The sequence below is a fragment of the Typopeltis vanoorti genome, chromosome 25 (assembly GCF_054136105.1).
Source record: "Typopeltis vanoorti isolate ZY-2024b chromosome 25, IOZ_Tvanoo_1.0, whole genome shotgun sequence".
In the NCBI taxonomy this organism is placed as follows: Eukaryota; Metazoa; Arthropoda; class Arachnida; order Uropygi; family Thelyphonidae; genus Typopeltis; species Typopeltis vanoorti.
The window spans coordinates 16,807,531-16,832,065 of record NC_143573.1 but is presented as its reverse complement, the minus strand read 5'-3'; the positions used below and the strand labels follow the sequence as shown (position 1 = coordinate 16,832,065).

The 24,535-nt window shown below is 34.1% G+C and overlaps 1 protein-coding gene across 3 annotated transcripts in view; it reads right to left on the bottom strand.

Annotated features, from left to right (window-relative positions):
- Positions 1-24,535, bottom strand: part of LOC150092574 (terminal uridylyltransferase 4-like) — a 583,753-nt gene that overhangs the window by 281,309 nt on the left and 277,909 nt on the right. For all 3 annotated transcript variants that reach the window (XM_090414413.1, XM_090414412.1, XM_090414414.1), the window contains exons 11-12: positions 14,538-14,753; positions 4,895-5,358 (exon numbers count right to left, since the gene is read on the bottom strand). In XM_090414413.1, the coding sequence (XP_090270539.1) occupies positions 4,895-5,358; positions 14,538-14,753 (680 nt within the window). The remainder of the gene's footprint in view (positions 1-4,894; positions 5,359-14,537; positions 14,754-24,535) is intronic.

The window sequence follows — 24,535 nt, the reverse complement described above, 5'->3', positions numbered from 1 at the left end:
CATTACTCATGTACCTGAACACAAGATTTAAAAGCTAATATCAGCTATCATCCCTTTTTCATTATGATTTGCATATGAAGAAAAAACACGGGATATTTTCAAAGTAGATCTTTAGTTCTCAAATAGAATAGATTGGGCATCAGCATCACAGTGAGTGATTTTACTTCTGGAACATTAAAAAGAAAATCAAGGTCAAATCAGTTTGAAGGTGATTTTTCAAGAAGACAGCTGATTCCCCCACCCTAAAGTGAAAATAAAGAAATTTGTATTTTCCACTAAGGAAAAGAACACATATTTGCATGCGAATCACTGAAACTACCAGATGTCATACCATAACAGAAACATTAAACAGAAATGAACACTTGATGTATTTTTTCAAGTCCACTAAATTTTTTTCCACTTTTGGTGTATTTATCTATCAATCAAATTTGTTTTTTTTTTGCAATTAGTCAGAGATTAAGGACTGGTCTTGAACTGTTTATTGTAACTTAAACAAGATAGTAAGATATGTCATGTAGATGGCACCAAAATGAAGAAAAACAAGCAAAGAAGACATTCTGTGATCACAATTGACACATGACGAGTCAAAAAAAAAAAAAAAAAGGTTGAACTCTTAGACTAAGCATATATGCATAAGATGCATGCATTGCCTATTTTGGAGTTATTCCCCCACCCTAAAGTGAAAATAAAGAAATTTGTATTTTCCACTAAGGAAAAGAACACATATTTGCATGCAAATCACTGAAACTACCAGATGTCATACCATAACAGAAACATTAAACAGAAATGAACACTCGATGTATTTTTTCAAGTCCACTAAATTTTTTTCCACTTTTGGTGTATTTATCTATCAGTCAAATTTGTTTTTTTTGCAATTAGTCAGAGATTAAGGACTGGTCTTCAACTGTTTATTGTAACTTAAACAAGATAGTAAGATATGTCATGTAGATGGCACCAAAATGAAGAAAAACAAGCAAAGAAGACATACTGTGATCACAATTGACACATCCCGAGTCAAAAAAAAAAAAAAGTTGAACTCTTAGACTAAGCATATATGCATAAGATGCATGCATTGCCTATTTTGGAGTTTCAGAAAATTTGAAGAATTTTTATTACAAAAAGCTAATTTTAGCAATTCAACAAACTGTCTGAATTGGTGAGTTCCATACCTAGTTATTTCACACCTACAAAAAAAAAAAAAAAAAAGAAAAAAAAAAAAAAAAAAAAAAAAGAAATCAAAATGTTTCATATGTTAACAAATATGGATGCTTATGGATTTGAATGCAAAAATATATTTACTAAACAAGTTAATAATGAAAATGTAGTTGTTTTGCATTATAATTTAACATATCATCATTTAAATTTTCTGAAAGTTTCAAGTTTTGTCCTAATGAAAATGCAACAGATAACAGTTGTGCTAGCTGTAAAAATTGAACCACCTTTTACAAAGCCATGCTTTGTAAAAGGTGATTCATACCAGAGAGTAGTATACTGTGGAGTTAAATTTAAGAAAATGAAGTGCCTCATGGCTCTGTATTAGGGTCACTACTCTAACTGGAAGAGTAGAGTAGTGACTAATACTTTTCTCAAACAATCCCTGACCACTTCCCATGCACTAATGCCATTCTTTCCTTCTAGTTTCTAAAGTCATGACACTGCTCCAGGCTGCCTAAGGGCACGGTCCATTTTGTCTAGATATTTTTGTCTTTTTCCACTAATTCTGCTTCTCTTAATCTCTCCCAACCAGCTACTCTTCTTTTCTTTTCTGTCATTCTTTGCCAAGTTAATTTAGGACTTCTCCTTTTTTCCCCTTCTAGAATCCATGTCAAATTATTCTTATAATCACACTCTGCTTTCCATTCTTAGTACATTTCGAATCCATTTCCATCTGCATTTTTTTATTTCACTGGTGATACTTTTTGCTCAGACAGTTTATATAAGTCATCCTTAATTATATGTTCAGAGCAAAGTATTTTTTTTATATTATATGCAAACATTTTGTTTGAAAACTATTTAATTTAGCATCCTGGTTTTTGGTGACTTTCTATATTTCTGATCCATATATTTGTTCTGAAGTACTTAAATTTCTTAACACTGAATGTTGACTGATTTTAATTTTAACATAATATTTGCTGTTCAATTTAAGAAATTTGTTCCAGTCAAATTTATTTCAAGACCGCCCTTTTTAGCTGATTTATACACTGCTTCTGATTTTGTATAATTTAAAGATGTCAAGAAATTATATTCTTTGTTTAATCTTTATCCAAGTGTAAGCAAACAATGTTTGCGCATGAAGTAACTTCACGACTGGACAACTCGTATATAGAGGCTAATGACTTCAACATCAGTTGCCTTAGCATCCCATAATGCAAAGCACATATCCTTATGGACATGTATAATGCTATGCTTTATAGCAAGGGTCACTACCCAGACCGGTTTCAACCTTTATTGAGGTCTCACCAGTGGGAGCCAGAATCATAAGTGATACCAAAGTTGAAGCAATGCAGAAGTCATATTTCCATATACAAGTAGCCAAAAGGTGTGACCTCTAGTCCTTACATAACCTGTTATCCTATGCCATAATTCCCCTGTATTTATTTGATAGGATCTTCTCACCAGCTTATACATCTCAATCGTATCACCAGTCCTCCTATCTGCCAAGCTGAAGACTATAATCAATCAATCAGTCCTTATTTTGGAATCTAAAATTCTAGAATAAGGACAGATTCTAGATGTCAATATTCTAGAATCCTGAGATAGTCTTAGTTATTAGCCTCTCCAATATTTCCCTTTCATCAATATAACCAAGTGACCAGATCTGTGAACAGGAATCCAAATGAGACCTAATTGGTACCTTATTATTTCCTTCTTACCCTTACATGTCAGCTTTCTTTGCATCATAGCAGTGTTTTCTTCTTTTTTTTTTTTTTTTTTTGGGGGGGGGGTAACTAGAACAACTTTTGCAATGTATCCTCTGAACTTCAGTTACCGATCTACCAAGATGCCTAGGTCCCTTGCTTCCTCCACCTCCTGAAGCAAAGTTCCTCCAATGTAGCAAACCTCATTCCATCTTCTCTGACCAAAGCGCATACCTTTACACTTAGCAAGATTGAAATAACTTCCCCATACTTCAGTCCAAGCACCAAACTATTCAAATCCTCTTGTAACAACAACACATCAGAATTTCCTGACATTACTCTTCCTAATTTAGCATCCTCAGCAAACAACTGAATATCTCCTTTCACACCATGAACAATATCATTGATATATAAGTTAAACAGCAGCGGTCCCAGAAACAGAACCCTGTGGAACCCCAGTTGTCACCTTCATTTTTTGTGACACTGCACCTCCATACATAACTCTCTAGCTCCTATTAGTCAATGAGCCTTGTAACCAAGCTACCAAATGACTATCCAACCCCAATTTCAACAATAGTTTATCATGTAGTACTCGATCAAATGCACCATTATGTTTCTTTATCAATACCATCAAAAGCTTTGGTAAAAGTTATATACTATTTCTATATACTATATACTAATGCTATACGTGTCAGGAATAAGAGGCAGGTGTTTTTGACATTGGTTAGTGCTACTTCGTCATAAGTTATATGAATTAGTGAGACTTGTCTAACAGTAGATGATGTAGATAGGAAGGTATGCGATGATATACTATTTTTAGGGAGGACAGAGATGAAAAGGACAGGGGGTGCAGTACTTCTGATGATGGCAGATGAGCTGCAATCAACAAGAGGAGTCATTTGGGCAGATGGCAGTTCTTTAGTCAAACTAGTGTAAGACTGAGGCCAATACGACAAATTTAATTTGTACATAAATGATATAGGAAATAATCTGAAGGGAGATATTCAGTTGTTTGTTAGTGTTGTGAAGTTGGGTAAGGAAATAGTTAATCTAGGCGATAGTTGAGAATTGCAGGATAATTTAAACAGGCTGACAGTATGGGCAAAACATAATGGATGTCAACGTAATGGGGAAAAGTGTTATCCTGAGGTATAGAGGGCATATTGCTAAAGTAGTAGCCAGGGTAGGTCATAATATGCATGTCCTTTCATCCATCATATTCATCCCATACATCTATAAAGTGAATATTTCTCCTTAAAAATCTTCTCATCAACCCATCTCACATCACTCCTATCATACCAAGGCAGCAACACTCCCAATGTTTATTTCTCACCATTCTTTTTCACTTCAATCAGTAATTCTTTCATATCTTCTCTCATTGCACATTTTTCATATTTCAAATAATTCATACCAGTCCAAAACAATCAACATGTTTACTTCTCTCCCTGCAAACTGATATTCCTGATCTTCACATCTGGGAAGCATGCTTTCATTACTTTTTCATTAAATCTCCATATAATACCATCTATTTACATCCTGTTTCTCCCATTTTCATACTATTCCCTGTTTCTCCAGTAGCTTGAGTTCATGTTTCATCCAGTGAGGGAATCAGTGTAAGTGCAGTATGTCTCTCTGCACTGAAACCTCTTCATCCACATTACCTTCAGCCATCTTTTTCATGCTCCCAGTCATATTTCGCACACTACTGTTCACTTCTTCCACATTCTCTGTAACACTTTCAGTATCTTGCTTTACATCATAAATAACAACTTGCATACAAAACATACCCAAGGATTGAATAACTGAAGGTTTGATTATTTGATAGTTGAATAAACAACAATACATTTCAGGAAAATCTTATAACCACAAAAATTACAGAATGTATTTTTATTAAGAATTTTTATAAATTGTTATTAATCATCATTTGAACAGTCTGTTTAAAATTGTAGAGTATACAATAAATAGACTTACTGCAAGAGAAACATTTAACAAAATGGACACTATATAAAAAAAATCAATAGTAAATTAAGACTTACCAGGCCTTGTGTGAATATATTCTTCTCAAATTTATATATGATATCATTTTTATTTGGACATCTATCTTTTGTTCTCCATATATAAATACACTGCTTGTTGATTCCGGCTGATTTTATACTTAAGGCTTCTATAGCTTTACATAAACCTGCATTTTCAGATGAAATCATTGTTTGTGTTGGACACTTTGAGATGTTATATGGAATTTTCACAGATTCGTTAAAAGTGGGGCTTTCAACAACATATTTTACATCAAGTGATGAGTCTGGCAGCAATTCACAACTGTTAGTTTCCTCATCCTCTTCTTCATTGTGATCCTTGTCTTTTGAATCATTCAAGGAAAAGTCTTTAACAGTATTTACTACTGATTCAAAACTTATGTCAGGATCTTGATCATCAAGATAGTCCAGCATAACGTCATTTCCATCATCTTCCCAGTCATCATCATGGGGAGCAGCTGTCAGTTCTATGAAATTCAATATTAAAATGTTAATTTTTCAGTAAAGAAAGGAATAATTACACCAGATTAGATTTAACCCTTTAACTGCTACGGTCGAGTTAACTCAAGCGCGGGAAAAAATGGCGACCTTGCTACGATCGAGTTAACTTGATTTGAATGTTTGGCACGCCTCCCATATTCAGACAATTTTTTAGTATGGAAAGAATCGTCATAAGATATTCAAACTTCGCAGGTAGATTCCTCCATCTATTGGCAACCAATTGAAGTTTATTTGATTTGGGTTTCTGTCCTTGTATGACATCTAAAGAGAAAAATTTGAACTGGTGCAACTAATCATATTAAACACCTCCGTAGTGCAATTGGAAGAACGACGGTACATTGCACCCTTCGACTGGAAAATGCCTACGTTCGATTCTCGTCATGACGGGAGGAATCTTTATGTATGGACTTTTTCAATTGAAGGTGAGTTAGCCGATCTCATATGGAGGTAGCAGGTTTTTTTCTCCCAGAAACTTGGGTTTTTCAGCCTGCATACAGATAAATTGGCCCTTCAGAACACACGCAATTTACAGACAAAAAATACTAGTTGTGGTGGAGGGCAGTAGATGGCGTTAATGTGGATGATTGGTAATAGAGGTTCGGATGGAGACTGAGAGTTGTACAGTAGGTGTCCTCCCGCGATGAGTCTTCGGACTCCTTGGAGGTGTCACGAATAATAATAATATGCAGCATGATGCATAAACCACGTGACTGCGGGGATTTCCGGGATATCACAATATGGCGGCAACCAGTAAATATCCGCGTTATCTTACTGATGATCAAATTGATGAATTGTTAACAACAAATGAGTCGGGAGAAGAATTGTCCGAGTTAAGTGAATTATGTACTTCAGTTGAAGAAGATCCTAGTGATTCTACATAAATTAATGTGTGTAATTTGCATAATCAAGTGGACACCTCTTGATTATGCAAATTTTATAAAACACTATTATTGCCATTTTTGTGAGTGAACAAGTGTATATCAAGAATGTATGATGCTGTCTGGACATCTTACTTCAGTAAGAATTTTAATTGATTTTATTTATAAATTTTTCGCAAAATTAATTCAGCATATGGAACAATGTCACTAGAATATAAAGTCAGCAGTTAAAGGGTTAATATTAATTAGTGAGTCATTTTGATCTTAACACCCTGTCAGTGAACTGGTGTACAAATGAAATGAAATCAAAATTATAATTAAAATTAAAATTTTATAAATAAATATGAATCAGGTAATCCAGTAAAATTCTACACTGCAGGATTCACCATATTTTATTTGTTGAAGGTTTTTTTATCTTGGTTCTACTATACATTAAAGATGCCAAGAAATTATATATAGGCAGTCCCTGGGTTACGGACGAGATACATTCCTGAGAATGTCTTTAGGTCAGATTTTTATGTAACTCGGATTCCTGATGAACAATGCATATATGGTAATAATAATAATAATAACAACAATACTAGAATGGCTCATATGTTGCAATAATACCCTGTACTATAATAATAAGTTACAGAAACTATTGTGCTCTTTCTTTTTCAAACAAACGGAACATAAAAACAAATTCATACAAAACGTTTAGATATGAGATAGAAGAAATTTCAAAAAAGAATATTAAAGGTTGCATCAATGTCTAGCTTACTGAAGCAGACATTTTCTGAGGCAAGAAGGTAGGCTAACATTAATGATGATGATGGAGATGGTGCTGAAGAATAAGGATCAGATTCTGGTGCTAGAGGATGGGAGCTTACCACCAAAGTCGGGTTCTTGAAAAAGGTATCTAGGATTGTTTGCACAGTTTTTTCTCTTTTTCATCATAAATGGCCTTGTAGAAGCTGATGTTCTCACTAACTGTACAGTAAATTTGTAAACCGCTCAATGTTAGGATCTTGCTCCACAAGCTTAGCAAATCTTGCTTCAATGAGACAAAAGGCTCAGCAAATTCTTTTGTCATAAACTTTCTTGGCTCTGGATCTTCTGATTCTTCATGTTCTTCTGTTTCTTTCAGCTGATACCATATCTCAATAAAGTCTTCATGGGTTAATTCTTGTGAATGTGAATCTAGTAAGTCAATGACAAGAGACTAGCTGCTAGCAAAAAGACGCTGTGCCAACGAACCCTCAGCCAATGCAGTTTTGTTTACATACATTGAAGAAACTAGTTCCCGAATTATTAATTTAATTATTAATTATCCTTATGGGGAGCATTGGAAGCCTGTTCGTAAGTATGGGAATGCCATAAGTTGGGTTGTCCATAACTCCGGGACTGCCTATACTTGGTTTTAATCTTTTATCAATGCAAAAAAAAAAAAAGTTCTGCACATGAAATATAATTCATGCCTGAGCTACCTGAATATCAAAGCTACTGACTTCACGTTACTTGCCTTAGTATAAATCCCATAATGCAAAGCACACACACCCTTACAGACATGTAAAATACTATGCATAATGGGAATTATATATATATCTCATACACACATATATATATATATATATATATATATATATATCTTATATACAAGTAGCCAAAAGGTGCTAGACCTTATTAATAAAAATCTCTGGATGAGAGAAAGATGTTGAAAGTTCATTATCTTGGTTCTACTATACATTAAAGATATTAAGAAATTAAACTTGGTTTTAATCCTTTCCCCCAAGGAAGCAAAACATTGTTTTGCTTCCTTGGGTATCATCTGTCTATGTTGTTATAGATTCACCTTGTGAATATGCTGATGTATGGTGATTACCAGTTCGTTTCTGGTTGAAATATTTGCAGTAATAATATTACTATAGTCTTGTGAATATGGATGTTTAATAAATGTTATAATGGTATGAATTCCATTAAAAATTAATCTAATTTAAATTAATATGAAGTTAAACTTGCCCAGATCTGGGAAGCTAATTCTTATGCCTCCTGCCCAACAACTAAGGCTAGTTAGCAGCAACTCCTCATCAAAGTTTAGGCTTAAAACAGTCTAATTTCTTCCACTGATTACTGTGTGGGTTTTTGTTTGTGTTATTACTATTTTAGTACTGTATTCAAGAAGATGTCACTGTAACAGAGGCAAAATATCAGAATAATATCATTAAACCTGTTGGTTTGATTATTTTTCTGTGCTGTATTTATTTCATTAAATTTAATTATGAGTGATCAACTGCCTAGCATCTCTAAAGTTTGGAAAATTGTTATCTTGAACTATATCAAATAGTTTTATTTAAAATAAAGAGTCAATAGGCTGAGTATATAAGTTCTTTTCGCTATACCCTTAGTATTATACTTTGGTCTAGCTATTCACTGATGAGATCTCAATAAAGATCGAAACCGGTCTGGGTAGTGACCTCCCACCATAATGTATAACATCATACATCTCATAGGAGATGGGTATCACATTATGGAAAATACTAAGCATAGCGATCAGAACCTTCTCCACCTTTGCTACGAGTTGCCCTAGTTTGTACTACATACTTGAACTACGTGCTTTAGCTTACGCACGTAGTCGCTGATACTTTTATGGTTACTATATTTGGCATGAAACTCTTTGATTCCGATCTCTGAGTTTCTCATTCGGTTTTAAAACAATGTGGGATTTAATATCCCCTTAATTTAAATAGTATTAAATAGGTTGTATTTAATTAATTTTATTTTTTAATTATCATTTTCAGCCTGTTAATTTTTAACATAATAACATGAATGACTGGACAAAATAAAATGTGTATATTTTATTTTTATTTAATAAAAAACTTTCTAAACAAAATCTTTTTAACTTTAAGAAACAGATGCCACATCTCTAATCATTCTGTGGTACTTTTGTTGACATACAAGGACATATAATTAAAAATATGATTGGGGGGGGGGGGGGACTTGAGCAAGTGCATTTTTTTCAAGGTGAGTAGGGTTTTAAATATTTGTTGAGCAAGGCTTACAAATATATTGAATAGTCTCCCTTGATGTTCACCCTTAATAATTTCTCTACAGAATCAGGCTTCAATTGTTGAAATACTGGCTATATGTTAAACTAAATTTAGATAACTAGTATGCTGAGGTGAATGTTTTACAATTGAGCAACAATAAATTATTTATTTTCAAACATTTATACTAGACTACTTATAAGTAAGTCTAGTATACATGAGTTGCAATCATGAGTAGCAACTCATGCTCCATTCTACTTTGGGATGAGTGCACTTGTTGTGCTATTTAGAATGGAGCAATACACTCAAAAAAAAAAAAAAAAAAAAAAAAAAAAAAAAAAAAAACTTTCAAAATCAATTTAAAACTCAATGCTGTGAAAGTGCACTGGTGAAAAATTATCAAATATATATTAAAATGATAGGTTTCAAGACATGAAAAAAAAAAAAAACATCTGACAGTGCTATCTTCATTGACCATTTTATTACATATTAGACTTGATATTTATACACATAATGAATAACTGCAACTGGTCTGATGATGCATAAAAATCTTTTTTTGTCATACCAATCCTGTCTGCCCAGAGATATGGTTTTCAAATAAATAAATAAATAAAATAAAATTTGGAGACTAAAACAGGCACTGATGCATATACTCTAACCAGAGGAATGTAAACTAAACCTTGTGAAATAGCATTAATTCATTCTTACTGGAAACCAAACGTGGTTTAGATTTCTTTCTAAATGCTGCTGCTGTTGTTTCAAATTACAGCCTAAATATATAAGGCTAAGGCTGGTGTATTGTCTGTGAATTGCAAGTGTGAAGACCAGTTCACATATTTTCAGGATGAAAAACCAGTTCCTTCTATCCTTTGGATGGAAAGACTTGGGTTCATAGCATTGATACAGACTGAGCTGAGAAGCTCCCTTCCTAAAAGCAGTGAGGTTCTGAGAGAGTTACACATGAAACATGCTGAAAGTTTTCTCACTTGGTTATACTATAAATTAAAGATGGCAAGAAATTATATTCTCAGTTTCATCCTTTATCCAAGTGTAAGCAAACAAAGTTTGAGCATAAAGTCACTTTACAACTGGGTTACTTTTATGTAGAGGCTAATAACTTCACATCAGTTGCTTTAGTATCTCATAATACAATGCGCGTATCCTTACTGACATGTATAATAACATTGTAACATATTATATAATATGTCCATAAGGATATGTATAACATGTACAATGCAAGGATATGTATAGCATGTACAATATACATATATATTTCCCATATACAAGTAGTCAAAAGGTATCACACCCTATTACTAAAATACTTTGGATAAGAGATAAATGTTGAAAGTATTTTTAATTGGCTATACTAATAAATTAAAAATGCCAAGATATTATCTTGTTTCTCTACTTATATATATAGAGGATAGCCTCTCTATATAAGTATCCCAGTTTTGAAGTTACTTCACATGCAAACTTTGTTTTGCTTACACTTGAATAAAGGATGAAACCCAGAATATAATTTCTTAGTATCTTTAATTTATAATCTTGCTTACTGAAAAGTCTGACATGGTTAACACCATGTTTTGTTTCCAGAGCTAGAATTCCATCATCTTTCTCTCCCTCTACCCTTCTTCTTTTATAAAAACATGTTATACATGTCTGTAAGGATATGTGCATTGAATTATGGGATACTAAGGTAACTGACATGAAGTCATTAGCCTCTATATACAAGTAACCTAGTCGTGAAGTGACTTCACGCACAAACTTTATTTGCTTACACTTGGAAAAAGGATGAAACTGAGAATATAATTTCTTGGGAGTGAGGCTAGATTTTTTTCTCTCACAGAGCAGTAAGTGAGTGGAACAATATGAACTGGTTTAAGAGAAGATGTGAAGCAGTGTAGGTGAAGTACTGCCTTCCTTGTAATTACTTGATTGCTTAAAGGTGTCTGATTATGATGATAATAATAATATTTACATTCTTTCCAGCATTTTGAAAAATTTCCATTTCAGTACTGTTCAAGCATGAAATAAAGTCACTAGATAGTACATAAGGATGCACATTATAAATTAATCCATGTTTGAATCTTAATGTCCTTATTAACTGTATGAATGAGCCATAACTTGAAGGCAACAATGTGAAATAAACATTGTGTAAATTACTATACCAAAAATAGAAAGTAAATCATAAACAAAGATGTTAACTATTTTTAAAATTTTTCAGCTTGAGAGAGATTTTTTATTATTATTTTTAATATATAAAGTTTGAATTTCTGTTTGTTCAGAACTCCCCCTCCCTACACACACACACAAGATTTTGAACTATTTCTATTCTTTGTTATTTTATTCATCTTCCTGTATTTGTACAACCAGACTAAAACTAAAAAATAAAATAAATAAAAAATAAATTAAATATTATAAATTCATTTTGCTTTAGAGATTTTTTGGAGATGTGGAAGTGAAGAACATTCAGACAGGTGACCAATGGTCCTCTAATTTTTTTTTACAGCTGTGTGGACCTACTACTGCTCTTAGCAGAATATTGTTACATGACCTAATGACTGCACTGCACTGTCTTTTTTGTAATATAAAATTTTGTATTATATAATATAATATAATACAAAGAGCAGTGTTTAAAAGAAATTTTCAGATGTGTGACAACAATTCACCATGCGCAGGAGCAACTCAGTCACTCTGTGAATCTGCAGCTTAGAGGGAACATTGCAGGTGACCAAAACAGTGAAATGTGGAGAGGATACAACAAAGCTCGGTGGATCACAAAGTTTAGCTGATGGTCAAAAAAGCAGGAGATATGATAAAAATGTGTAAAACCCTTTTTGGTTTTGTAGAATAAATGCTAAAGAAAATTTTTAATATATGACTGGATGGAAGAGCACAAGGGGTCACGAGGGTTCTGAACTACATGGAGATGCCCATAATAATAATAAGAATAATAATTATTGCTTATTATTATTTTTTCCCCCTCAAAACATAGACACAAAAATTTCATTATAGTCTGTCTTGGACTTATGATGCCCTTCTCATTTCATTCCATATTTAATACTATAATAAAACTTCTACTGTAGTTTGCTTGGCTTGAAACTGTGGAGTATGGCATCTGTAAGGAAAGAATGCTGTTTGCATCAGTGCAATATTGTGTGTGTACACAATTAGTGGAAAGAGATTTTCCACTACAGAGGGTCATTTTTCCAGTACTAAGCTACCAAAATACGAGCTGATGATAATTTTTAGTTGGTTTAAATGAAGTTTCATATAACAGTGGAATATAGATTTTCCCTTTGGTTTCAAATATAGTTCCAATACAGATCACCTTCTATCTATATAATTTTGGTTCTGATGTAAACACATCAACGATTTATAGATCCACACCCGAGGTGATATGTCCCTGCTCACTGCAAACATGTTAATCTCACTGTATTATTTTCAACTTATGATGTCAGGTCATAAAGCCTAACAAAGACCACAACATTCGTGATATGATAACATCCTCTCACCAGTAATTTTTACTGGCATTATTTCTTTGTGAAAATGTTGCACAATAAAGCTCTGCACTGATTGTTCCTACCTTTGGCAATAAGTCCACCAACAGAATGCTTTGAAAATCCCAGAACATGCTAGACATGACTTTTAAGGCAGTGAGAACAGTCTTGAATTTTTTGCACATAGGAGATTATTGATGTTTCCAGGTTATGGAGTCTTGTCTGCTCTCCAGGGTAAAGTGATGAACCCTGTTTCATCTCCTGTGACTAGGAGAGTAAGAAAATCCTCACCTTTGTCACTGTATTGCAACAGATTCTCCAGACATATACCTATGAGAGATGAGAGTTACCTTGTGCTTCTCTGATAACTGTTGGGGCACCAGAAGGGAGCACACCTTTTGTAAATCAAGGACATTGTAAACTATTTCATAAACAGTGGACTTAGTCAAGTTCACCACTCATGCAAATTCACTTGCCAATCTTTAAGAATGATGCCCTTGATGTACGAAATGTCTTCTGTGTTTCTCGCTAAAGACCTACCTGCCCAATGTCGATCTTCAATGTCACCATGGCCTGCGTTATGTTAAAAAAATACTAGATAGATGTAAATAGCATGAGAATAATAAAATTAAAAACCATCATCGTTATTATCATTATTCACACAATAGAAACACACAGCAGCGAAAACAAATATTATTCACAACATTTTGGTGATGTAATAAATGCAGTTTCTAATCTTAATTAGAAACTAACCATATAAATTCATACACCAAAAACACACCTGCTTCTTTTTTGACATTTTCACCATACACAACAACCAGTTCGGTGAATATCATGTGGCGAAGCCCCTTTTGCTTGAAAAAAAAAAAAAAAAAAAAAAAAAAAAAAAAAAAAAAAAAAAAAAAAACGAATAAATTCACAGATAACTGTTGTGGACCTCACTCCCACTTACACGGTAACTGCCACCTTGCAATTGGAATTAGCTGTGGGCCGACAGTAGCACCACACTGCACTGTTGGTCTTTTTGAACATTATTAATAGGTTTATCTGTCATAGTGTTTTATCTCATTCCCTTTCACCATTAAGATTAAAAAAAAATGTGTTACCTTACTTTTCAGAAACTCCTCACATTATTACACAGATGTATTTCTCAATATTCATATAAAATTTTTGTAACAAAATGTGCATGTAACAATAAAATTCTGTATGTAATATTTGTTCATGTCTTTCAGCTCTCAAGCATTCCAAAGTTTACTGTTATGTGGCTCATACATTAAGCAAGTCTGGCCATCCCTGATATATAGAGTGTTTTTTACTTAACTCAGATTGTGACAAATAAGTCTAGAAAGGTTGAAACTCTTCTTCATTATTATATAAATATATAAAATCAGAATTCTTTGTTTCAATTCCAATTTCAAATACAGAAAATGTAACAATACAAACCAACAGTTCAGAAAGAGCCTGGAAAATGCACTAATGAGGCTCATATTAAGTTTACCAGGGAATCTGTAAAGTAGGTATTTGGAAGTATTTCCTTTTTTCTAATTACATAAACAATTGACCATATTTTAATTCTGATCTTTAAAATTTGAAATTCAGTTTCACCTTCTAATAAAGAAAATTTTAAGATACATTTTAAAACTGCCATGTGTTGATAAATTTTAAACATCTGAATAATCAAAGTCTATAAAAGTTAGCATTCATATAAAATGAAAACTTATGAAGATTAAAAAAATAAACTTACTATGCACACCAACATGAGAAAGTGAGAGGTTACTAATTTCATGCAGAGAATCTTTCACAGAATCTATCAAGTTAGATGCATTTATACAACTTACAGCACCAGATGAAAGTTGAGGAAATGCAAAATATTTGTAAGATAACTTAAAGCGATCAGTAATGTAGCGGAAAAGCTGTTGATTGGGGATGGAGTTGGCTAGGTTTCTCCTGCTGTAGGGATCTACAAAATATTTTTAAAAAATATTATTATAGTCAAGCCAAATTTGAATTACAGCAATAAAAATTAAAGTAACACAAAATGAACAAAAATAATAAGTAATCAGTACAAGGGATGACAATTTTTATTCACACATAATTCTCAAATATCTGATTATTTTTAGCAGCCCTTTTCATTTTTAACAGCATTTCTATATGAACAAGCATATCAAGGCTAAAATGTTTATGTGTAAGAGCAAAAAAAGAGTACCTAAACTATTCAGCACATATATTATTTTCGATTAATTTCATTTATCTACTCTACTCTTTGGAAGATTTTCAGCACAATGTATGAGACCATTCACTACTAAAAGATTTGAAATTTATTAGTCCCCTGTTTAAAAATATTTGTGCAATTCTACGGCACATTGGATTTGAATTCTCACAGCATTCTCCCCCCCCCTTTTTTTTTTGACTTACGAGATGAAGTTAAATTTTATTTCATACTATAATACTGCCTATAAAACACCAAATATCCTCCAAAGAAATTCCAGATGTCTTCCTTCTATCATGAATTTATCATTTAACATAAGTGATTATCTCTTTTGTAAGGCTATATAACATGCATCGAAGAAAGTTCAAACATCTATTCTACTGCAAGGATATTGCAAATTTCCATTAAAATGTTATTATCATCATTATCTGAGACCTCCAGGGAGTCAAAGACTCATCTAGAGAGGATATAATTCATCCAAACCAGATGTCATGCCTTCTCTTAAATTCATTTATACTAGATGCACTCATTACCCACAAAAGGCAAACTATTCCACTTGCTCACTGCTCTGTGAGAGAAAAACCTAGCTCTTAACCCTTTCTTGACTGTGATCAAACTTGTTTCCCATGAATGCCTCCGTGATCTATGCCAACTTTCCATATAACAAAAAATTTCATCAGACATCCTATGACATGCATTCAGAAGCTTATAGACCTATCATATCACTTCTTTCTCCTGTTAACCAGTCTGTAATCCACATACTCAATCTGTTTTCATAATCTAAATCTCAAAATCTGGCTATAATCTTTCTTACTCTTCTTTGTACCCTTTCCACATACTCTTCTTTGTATCCATTCATGTGATATCCTATCAAATGCCTGAAAAAAATTCAGCATTATCATAGTATGTCCATTCCCTTTATCCAACTCGGCAGTAACTTTGTTATAAAATATGAACAAATTACTAAAACATGACTTTCCTTTAGTAAATTCATACTGCTCCTTACAGGGTATAGCTTGTTTATTTACTCAATTCTGCATATGAGTTCTTACCAACTTCTATAAAATCATCACTACCACACCAGATATATTGATAGGTTGATAGTTACACACATCAGTTTTTGCACCATCCTTGTACAACGGAACTGTTATACATTCCTTCCATTCCTAAGCTGAGAATCATCATCAAATTCCCGAAATGTACCGTCAAGGGATGTATCAGTTTTTGCACCATCCTTGTACAATGGAACTGTTATACATTCCTTCCATTCCTAAGCTAAGACTCATCAACAAATTCCCAAAATGTACCCTCAAGGGATGTACAGGATATGACAGTAATACATAAAAAATTTACATCATTATTGACCTCCTATCTACAATTTTGCTCAGTCTGTTACCAGTCAAAATTGCAACATTATCAGATCTAATATTTCTATCTTCTAAGGCACTTTTTATCATATCAATCCACCTATATCTTGGTCTTCTTCCTGCCAACCTGGCAGAGAACACTTGTTTTGCTAATCTTTCCTCGCCCATTCTGCTTAACTGACCATACCACCTGAGATTAGCTCCGCTAACGCATTCCTGGATGCTGACAATGTCAAGTTCTTTCTTAATATCTTCGTCTTTAATATGATAATGCCATTGATGCCATTAGTTCATGCCTCTAATCTTTCTCAGGACTCTCATATCTGCAGTCAATAGTCTTTGGTCAAGTGTTTTACTTCTGACCCAGCTCTCAGATCCATAAGTAAAAATTGGTTTGAACACTGTCATGTATACAAGACAGTGTTCAAATTTACTGTTTTCACTAATTTCTCTGTTATTCCATATAAATTTATTCAGTTGACTTCCTACCATACCAGCTTTATTGATTCTGTTGTCTATTTCCATATTTAATTTACCATCTTCACTAAAAATCGTGCCTAAGTAGCTGAAATGTTTTACTTGTTCATAGGTTCTCCATTCAAAATGCAGTTGATATTTTCAATGCTTCTGCCTATTTTCATTGTCTCTGTCTTTTTATTGCTGACCTTCATATCATATCTATTCAATTTAGACAGGGAAGCTTGCGGACTTGTAGCAGATTAATTTAGAAGTTTAACATCATCTGCATACAGCAAAGAGCTGACATTAACATCTCCAATTTTGATATCATGTTTAATACCACTTTTCTTCATAATGTGATCCATAAACATAATAAATAACAGAGGGGGATAATGTACATCCTTGTCTCACACCAAATTTAACATTAAACCATCTTCCTGTACTTTCTTAAATTATAACTGCTGACTTAGCGGAGAACTGACCAGGGCTTCTGACCTAATGATCAATCCTCACCTTCTCGTGGTGCACCCTGTTGGGTATCTACTTGTATACTGAATGAACGAGGATGGGCTGGCAATTTGGAATTTAGCCGACCAAATTGTATTCTTATTGGTTAAACCAAAATAAAAAATAATGGTACAACATGACAAAATTTCATGCTTGTTTAACTGGCCGTCGCCCGGTTAAACAAGTCCACCGTTGTTTTCGCCAGAGAACCGGGGTGAACAGCGAAAAGTCAGCTATTGGAACAAATCTGAAAACACACCCCAACTCAACATCACCAGAGTTAAAGATCGGTACTATCAACAACAGAAGACTGAATGGCAAAGAAATGGAACTAGCTGAGGAATTAGATAAGTACCGGATCGACATAATAGGGGTGACTGAAACAAAAAAAGACAAAAACTGGTGAGATCTTTCTGAGCAATAAATACAAAATGATATATTCAGGCAATGACAACCAAGGAAAAGAAGGAGTAGCCATAGTATTCAACACAAAATACGAGGCTAATCTTCTTGAATGGCAGTCAGTCTCAAGTAGAGTAATGTGGGCAAATATGAGAATGGGGAACTGGACAATGAGACTTATTTGTGCCTATGGTCCCACAGAAGGTTCTACTAAGGTAGAAGTGGAGGAATTTTTTGATGCTTTAGAGAAAGCAACTGACACAATGAAAAAGGAAAAGTTGGTCCTTGTTGGGGATCTAAATAGCTGAGTAGGAAATGATTGTCAGACATACAAAAATATTTTGGGAAAATTTGGAGAAAAGAGCAAAGCTAATAATGATGGCAAATATCTGTTGGATTTCTGCTCAGGACATGACTGGTTATTACTAACACCATGTTCCAACATAAAAACGGGCACAAATTCACATGGAGGGAAGAGGCAAGGAATAAGAAAAGTCTCATTGACTATGTTATTGTTGATAGTGATGTTTTCTCCCTGGTGCAGGACACTAGAGTGTACAGAGGATTTGAAATTGGAAGTGATCATTATTTAGCCTTCAGCAGGATAAAATTGAATTTCATATTGAAAAGAATAACGTGTAAGAAAGTTTTAAAGTGAATAAAAGTTGAACAGCTCTCCGATGTGAACTTCAGACTAACATATACAAAGATTATTGAAGAAAAAATGAAAGAGTTTCAGAACAGGAACCAAAGCTTGGAGATTCAGTTTCAAGCCTTGAAGAAAGCCCTGATTAATTCAGTTAGAGAGGCATCTGGTGAAGTTGTCTGCAGTGATAGAAAAATTAGAACTCCATGGTGGACATAGGAAGTTAAAGAGGCAGTGAAGGAAAAGAAGAAAGCATATCAAAAGTTCCTGGCAAATAAGTCAGCTTGTACTCTTAAAGAATACAGAGACAAATGCAAGCATGCTAAACACTGTGTAAAACTAGCTAAACAAAAGTCATGGGAGGACTTTGGCAAAAATATAGAAAATAAATATCAAGAAGGTGGCACTGTTCTGGAGATTGTTGAAGAAGCTTAGGAATGGAGGAAAGAGTGCTGTAAAAGGAGTTATAGATGATAAAGGTGACATGAAAATGGGAGAAAAAGATATCCTTGAAGTATGGAGTAATTACTTTGAAAAACTGCTAAATTAAACAAGCAGTGATATCAGTGCGGTGGTAAAAAACACTGACCAGGCATACAGTCAGGAATACATATCCATACTTGAAGTAGAAAAAGCCTTCAAAGGCTTGAAATGTGGAAAGGCAGCGGGAGTAGATGATATTCGACCAGAAATGCTGAAGTATGGTGGTATAAGAGTCTTGACGGTGGCTGCACTACATAGTTCAGAAAGCCTGGACAGATGGATGAATTCCCGATGATTGGAGTAGAGCTCTCATAGTACCCATATATATAAAAAGGGAAATAAAACTGAATGTGAGAATTACAGAGGTATTTCCCTACTGAGTGTTCCTGACAAGATCTATGCAAGTATACTTGAGAAACGGTTGAGAAGAATTGTGGAAGAAAAACTTGGTGAAGAATGAGCTGGATTCAGGCCAAATAGAGGCTGTCAGGATCAGATCTTCACTTTACGACAAATAGTTGAGAAAGCATGGGAATATAACAAAGATCTGTATTTAAGTTTTGTCGATTTGGAAAAGGCATATGACAAGGTGCCAAGAGAGAAGCTATTCAATACGCTACAGTCATATGGTGTCAATGAGGCATTTATCAAGCAATACGTAGTGTTTATTCGAGTTGTAAGTCAGCAGTTAGAATTGAAGGAAGTACAGGAAGGTGGTTTAATGTTAAATCTGGTGTGAGACAAGGATGTACATTAACCCCTCTGTTATTCATTATCTATATGGATCACATTATGAAGGAAAGTGGTATTAAATATGATATCAAAATTGGAGATGTTAATGTCAGCTCTTTGCTTTATGTGGATGATGTTATAGTTCTAAATAAATCCGCTACAAGTCTGCAAGATTCTCTGACTAAATTGAATAACTGTTGTAATATATGGTATGAAGGTCAGCAATAAAAAGACAAAGACAATGAAAATAGGCAGAATCACTGAAAATGTCAACTGTGTTGTAAATGAAGAACCTGTGGAACAAGTAAAACATTTCAGCTACTCAAGCACGGTTTTTACTGTAGATTGTAAATTCAATATAGAAATAGACAAAAAAAGAATCAACAAAGCTGGTATAGTGAGAAGTCAATTGAATAAATTCGTATGGAATAAGAGAGAAATTAGTTGGAACACTAAATTAGCTGTATACAAGACAGTGTTCAAACCAGTTTTAACTTATGGATCTGAGAGCTGGGTCAGAAGTAAAACACTTGACTAAAGACTAGAGACCCATGTGAGAGTCCTGAGAAAGATTAGAGGCCTGAACAGATGGTATCAATGGCAATATCATAATAAAAACGAGGATATTAGGAAAGAACTTGACATTGTCAGCATCCAGGAATGCGTTAGCAGAGCTAATCTCAGGTGGTATGGCCACTTAAACCAAATGGGTGAAGAAAGATTAGCAAAACAAGTGTTCTCTGCCAGGTTGGCAGCAAAATGACCCAGAGGAAGACTAAGATATAGGTGGATTGATACGGTACAAAGTGCCTTAGACGATAGAAATATAAGATCTGATAATGTTGGAGTCTTGACAAGTAACAGACTGATTTGGAGGAAAATTGTAGATAGGAAGTTAGTAATGATGTATTTTTTTCATGTAGTACTATCATATCCTGTACACCCCCTTGAGGGTACATGGCAGGAATTTGATGATGACTTACACATCAAAGACTTAGTATTGCTTGATATAATGACCCAGTGACACCATACAACTGTGGCATTTTGAACAGCTTTACTCTTGGTACCTTGTCATATGCATTTTGCAGGTCTACGAAACTTAACACGTTCACTGCCAACAAACTATGCTCCTCAGGCATAGTTTGTTACCGTACGTCAAGCAATTTCACTTCTTCAAAGTTAGTACGAGTAATCTGGATGCCGGCGGTAATCGACATACGAGTATCGTGTGGACAGACTTATGTGTTCGTCGTACATGTTGTTTATTTTTTAACGGTATATATTAGAACACAGAAAAATAAGTAAATAATTAATTTATTAACTTATTGCTGATATTTTGCTGCTGTTATAATCAGCATCTTCAGAGCACAAAAAACACAGTGTGTCACAATACGCGAGACTACAACAACAACATGGTGTAATCAACAGACTAGTTAAACAAAATTATAGATTTGCCTAAAATCTGGGAGACAGTCATCTTAAGAAAAAACTAGTACCAGTTTTTTCTCTGTTTAGGACTCTAGTCTTATGTGATAGCTGCAATTTTTTTTTTTTTCAGATAGAGGGCGCCAAAATCAGGACTCTAGTGTTTGTGTTGCTGCTACAATTTTGTTTAACTAGTCCGTTGATTACACCATGTTGTTATAGTCTCGCGTATTGTGACAAATGTTTAAAAGAAGTTAATAAATTAATTATTTACTTATTTTTCTGTGTTGTAATATATACTGTTAAAAAATAAACAACAAAGACATACAAGTATATTCATATATTTGTAGTTGGCTTGTGAGGCTCATATATCATCTACGAATATACACACTTTTGCTGCTACGGTCCGCATGCCAAGCAATTTCACTTCTTCAAGGTCAGTTCAAGTAATCTTGTTGCTGGCAGGAAGCATCATACGAGTATATTCGTAGTTGACTTGTGAGGCTCATATACCAACTACGAGTATACTCGTAATTGGCTACAAATGTGTTAAATACAGATCTTTGTTATATTCCCATGATTTCTCAACTTTTGTTGAAAACTAAAAATCTGATCATGACAGTCTCTATTTGGCCTGAATCCAGCTTGTTCTTCACCAAGCTTTTCTTCCACAATTCTTCTCAACTGTTTCTCAAGTATACTTGCGTGAATCTTACCAGAAACACTCAGTAGAGAAACACTTCTGTAATTCTGAACGTAAATTTAAGGAGGCCTGTGAGATTCTTATCAATCACCCTAATCTTAACAATAATGATGGTCTAAAAATTCCAAGCATATGGAAGGCACATATTCTACCCACTTAACCTTTCTCCCTAAGAGTTAATTATAAATAGGGCCATATCCAGGATCCTAAATCTAATATAACAATTGTCATGTTAAATTAGGACATCATTTTACTGTAATAAAACTATGTATATGAAACAATGTTTCTCTGATGTTGTCTTAAATGAATATAGCTTTGATGTAGTTAACATATTTTCTTTCATTAATTTATTGTAATTTTATTTTCACTAGAGGTCAGGCCAGTATAAAATAACTGTTGATCAAATCATTGTCTCTTCAGCATACTATGTGAAATGTAATTTAGTTTGTCTCTGTGTGTGTGTATATATATATATATATGTGTGTGTGTGTATGTGTGTGCTCCAGATGATGACCTTAATGTGAAGGTCGAAATGTCAGGAAATTAAAATAATCATTTATAACATGGTTGTAGAGTCCATAATTTGTGTAAAATGAATGCTGATCCGTGTAACACTAAAGGATAAAAATATAAAAAATTAATAAATAAAAGAAAATAAGTCAGACAGCCATAATTAAGAGTTTAATTCACACTCTGTGGATAATAAAATTGTTAATTATGTGTTAAGTGCAAACTGCTACACAGCAGTCCAGTGTGCATTTTCTCACAGTAAATCTTGGGCTTATGAGGCCACTGCTGCTCTCCCTCTCATGTGAAAAACAACAAAGTAATGATGGTTTTAAATAGACTTCATGTAATATGACATAAACCAAAAATAACAGATTTCATATCTTGATATGAAATCTGTTATTTCATATATCAAGCCATCAGAGGTACCATTCTATGATGACAAAGACACCACATAAATCTTAAAAACAATGATAGTGACAGAGTAACAAAAATGAATCTTCCTAATGAACCAATGAAAAAAAAAGATACAGCACAATCAATACCAACATACAAATCATACCAGAATCTTCACAATAAAAACTCATTTTCACATCCACTTTACTAACATCCATGGCATTAACAACAACATAAACGACAGGAACCCAGATTGCAAGCTACATCCACTACTCGCCTCGTTCAATGAGCAAATTACACACCTCATGATTCCTTTTGCCACAAGAATGGTACCTATGCTGATATTGCTGATGCTGATTGCCAGAGAATGACTTATTTATAATCCCCTGCTTTTGACCATTTTTGACTTAAGATTGATTTGCCCTATTTGGTAACATTCATTTGCTGAATTTACTGGTCTCCAAATTCTGAAAATCCTTCAAGTATCTTCAACTTCCTTACCACGACACTTGATCAAAATCCAGCTACCCAATCATGAGGACATCTTCCCAGGCAATTTCAACATCCATTCCGAATGCATCCCCTTTTCCAACACCAATGATCAAGCTGGATGAGAGAACAGAAGTCAGAGCTATCATAGAACTACCTACAGGAATTCCTGATAACCTCCTTCACTCCCTGCCAGTACTCTTCAAACCACTCCCAACCTACTTTAATGGGTCTAACTAATGCTCATCAGAATTGCATGAATACCTTTATTCCCCATTGCAACCAAAATCCTAGTCCATTTTCCAAGCCCTGATTCAAAAAAAAGTTATCAAAGCAAGCAGGAAAAAAAAAAAAAAAAAAAAAAAAAAAAAAAAAAAAAAAAAAAAATCAGCTTACCACACGTGATAAGCTGATATTTTCAGATCTAAATCTTATTTCATGAAAGCTAACAGCAGATAACTTGCTTTCTGTCCAAATGGAAGCTGTGGCTTCTGGTTCCTTGCTAAGGCCACTGGACCCAACATTTGCTCACCTGCATTTCCAATTCTCGTTAATCCTGATGACACGACTTTTTTCCTTGAACTCATGCATAGATGGGCAAGGGAAATTGCCTCCTCCCACACTGAAATGCAAGCAACATATGCTTCCTGTATCTTTTTTTTTTTTTTTTTGGTGGTTGGTGGTGGTGGGGGGGGGGGGGGAATAAGAAAAATATTAAATAACTTGATCACTGATCTCCTGGTACTAATAGCATCTCTACAATTGTTCCAAACACAGTGCTCCAGAGCTAACACCCACCCTGTATCATCTCTAAAATCTATTATACATAGCTGGTACCTATCCCAATGTATGGAAGCAATCATATATTCAGCCTATTTCAAAAAATGGAGACAGAAGTCTACCATCAAACTACCAACCAAATGTTATCACCTTAGTCCTCTCAAAAATAATGGAGAGGTAGCCATCAGTAGCCAACCTTTCCAATACATGACCACCAGTATGGATTTTAACAATGAATATTCACAGCTGCCTTCTTAGTTTACATCACTGGATATGTGCCATGGAAAGGTTTAGAAAAACTTGGACTGTTGCTCTTCATATATATCCAGAGCCTTTGACTGTTTTTGCCATCAAGGCTTGCAAAGCAAACTGACATTCTTTGGTCCACCTGCAACCCTATGTAATTGGGTAGCCTGGTAGCCAGCTATCTTTTGGGTTGTTCACTGTATATCATGGTAAGATGGCACCCTCTCTTTGAGCTTCACCATCAGTGCAGAGTGATTTAGGGCTCTATTCCTGTCATCTCCTTTCTTTCTTTCTCCTATACATAAATGATCTAGTCATAATCACCACTATTTCTATTCATAGCTTTGAAGATAATAGTACTCTCCATTTATCCTACTCATTTGACAAACCA